Consider the following 2956-nt stretch of genomic DNA (forward strand, 5'->3'; position numbering starts at 1 on the left):
TGTATATTATTTTATCATGCATACCATTAGATATTCAAATATTAATCACGTATAATTTTACCTTAACCCAGATTGTCTGAAACCGGGTTATAACAAGTACATTTCTAAACTTACTACATATAAGTTGTACACTGAAAGAAAAGACATAGATACAAAAGACATACAATGAAAGACAAAATTACAAGACAGAATTTCATAACTAATCTGGGTCGCTGAAGTCGATGTAGCCAGGTACTTCTTCTCCAAGCTCCTTTCAGCGTAGAAATTATCTTCTGATCTTGCGGTCTATCATTTCACCATATAAATGATTGTCCAACCAATATTCGATAGGCAAGATTTTCCATAGGACAATGATTTAGCTTAGACACTCTCTGGAAGCTTTGTTCGCCTTCATAGTTAAGAAAAATAAATCCTAACTCAGGCTTTAGGTGCACAGTGTTGGGTATGTAAGGAACCTTCGTTGGCAAGGAGAGGTTCAACATTGAGATGTATGGTTTCTTCGAATCCTTAAGGACTTTATCTAAGAAGAACTTTGTTTCATATTCATTCGTTAGGGTTGATCCGTTATTAGGACTTGAAGGTCTTCTTCTTCCACCTTTCTTTAGTGACGACTTTGTAGGTACAACGACGTATTTTGACATCTTCTTGATCAACCCGCTGAGTATGTCTTCAATTATCATCTTGTGCCTTGACTTTGAGCGCTGAATGGCTTGGCGGATCTCTAACTATTCACTATAGCTGTACTGACCTAGGTAGGAAGGATACTCCGTGATAGCTTCAAGGTTGTCTCTAGTGATGGGCATTGAGACGAGAAGTCCACCATCTTTCATTCGTCCACTAATCGTGACGTTTGAAATATGATGAGGAATTATCCTCTTGTTCAGACGATCTTCGCTCCACTTTCTGTCTCGGTCGACCAACTTCATTGCCTTTTCATGTTCAACTTATGCAATGAAAAACAACTTAGCCTGGGCCTTGACAGCATTCACCATCTTTTTAAACTTTTTCTTTGGACGAACTTGAGCAGCAAGAGTCTTGGCCAGCTTTATGTTGTCCTCAGTCTGTTGTCGTTGAAGATTGAGTTCTTCCTGAGCCTTGAGTGCGTCGAGTCTTTCAGTTTCAGACAGGAATTCAAACTCACCATAACTAGAGGTACGAAGAGGGATTTTTACTTTAGTTTGGTTTAGTGACTCCTTAAATTGAGACATCTGCTGGTCGGTAGGAACACTGGAGGTTGGGTTTTCAGATACCCTTTCCTCTAGCCGACCGCAGGTAGTAGAGAGAATAGAAGATAGTTGACAGAAATAGGTAATGATAGCAAACCTGGAAGATTCAGTACTTAGAGGCACAACAAGTTTGAAGAGTACCTTGAGATTTCCTTCTTCAGCAACACTTTTGTCTTTCAATTTGGTGTTCTAGTTCTTCTCGGAAGTCTCATTCTCTTTCTCCCCATGGGATGCAGAATCCCTGAGAGAGACTCCTTTCACGGCACTATCGGGTTTCTGGTACTAAATAGTGAAGTAGTCATCATCGTCGTCTTCATCATCATCACCACCAAGATCCTTTCCAGTGTCAGGAAGGGTAGGAGAATCATCGTCATCTTCATTGTCATCGTCTTCATCATCATCTTCCTTATCACGAGCATCAGCTGCAGAGGTGATAGAAAGTTCTTCATTACGAGCTTCAACATCAGCTCTGACGGCTTCATCAACAAACTCAGCTTCACGAGGTTCATGGGAGGTGATGGTTTCATAAATAGCCTCAACTTCATTAGCTTCGACTCTAGGAGCGTCAGCTTCAGTTTTAGTTGTGGGTACGACAGCAACAACAACATCTAATTCTGTCTCCCCCTCTTTGTCATCAGCTTGATAATCAAAGAATTTATCAAGAGTTCTTGTTAAGATGTCCACCATCTCTTCAAGCTTGGTCAGTTGTCTAGCTTGTGAAGATTGCATTCAAGAGTCTGATCCAGCTGGAGGCGGTCCATCATTGTGAACGAGGGTGTAGAAGCTGGTACTCGACGTTGGAGGAGCTCCATTATTTGCTGCATCAACTCACCATGCTTGGTAACCTGAGCATTTGCTTCATCAGCCTAGCTAGTTGGATCAGAGATAGTGTGAAGGTTTCGTCATAATTGAATAGCTTCGAGTCTAGCCACTGGTGCGAAGGTTTCGTCATAATCGATTCCTTCTTCTTGTTTATAACCCTGAGTAATAAGACGAGCCTTGTTACGGGTTATCACACCTTGTTGATCCAACTTATTGCGATAAACCTATTTGGTGCCTTCATAGTTTTGTCAGACGGATGTGGGACAAGGTACCAGACTTTGTTCCTATCAAACTCAATGAGCTACTCTTGTATGGCAATGACCCAACTAGGGTCTGAGATAACATCATTGATTTTTTTGGGTTCAACTAATAAAAGGAAGTTGACAAAGAGAAATATATTATCTAGACCACGATGAGTCTGAATACCTGCACTTGGATCACCAAGAAATTGATGAATAGGATGGTCTTTTGTCCATCGCTGAGCTGGTAGAGGATTGTCATATGAGCATTGATGTTCAGGAACAGAAGATGAGGCTTCAACTGCAGATTCTTCAGCAACAAGAGTAATTGCTAAAGGAGCCTCAGATTCAGCGACTGATAGAGGTTTAGATGCTGAGGGCAATTCATTCACTGATTGATTAGTGTTTGAAGTAGAAGGAAGAATGCAACTAATAGGCACTACAACGATCTCTGAAGAAGATTCGCTTCGGTTATTAGCTGCAACTGGAATGATAAGTGGATCACCATTAGCTTTTGGGGAATCAACGTTGGGTAGATTACTGAAGGAAGCTTCAAGTTGTCCAGCATGAGAGAACATTTAGTTTTCTAATTCTTAGTCATCATTAATGATGGGTTTAGAATTAGCTGATTGAGATTCTTCAAAGGTGACATGAATAGATTCTTCTATT

At 40.7% G+C, this 2956-nt stretch overlaps 1 protein-coding gene across 1 annotated transcript in view; it reads right to left on the reverse strand.

Moving 5' to 3' along the window:
* The window catches only part of LOC112529009 (zinc finger MYM-type protein 1-like), a 9649-nt gene extending 7736 nt beyond the window's left edge, over positions 1 to 1913 (reverse strand). Inside the window, exon 1 of the mRNA XM_025140092.1 lies at positions 1640 to 1913. Coding sequence (XP_024995860.1) covers positions 1640 to 1913 — 274 coding nt within the window. The remainder of the gene's footprint in view (positions 1 to 1639) is intronic.
* Positions 1914 to 2956: the final 1043 nt, after the last annotated feature.

This window comes from Cynara cardunculus (genome assembly GCF_001531365.2).
Source record: "Cynara cardunculus var. scolymus isolate 2C chromosome LG 16, CcrdV1, whole genome shotgun sequence".
Lineage (NCBI taxonomy): Eukaryota > Viridiplantae > Streptophyta > Magnoliopsida > Asterales > Asteraceae > Cynara > Cynara cardunculus.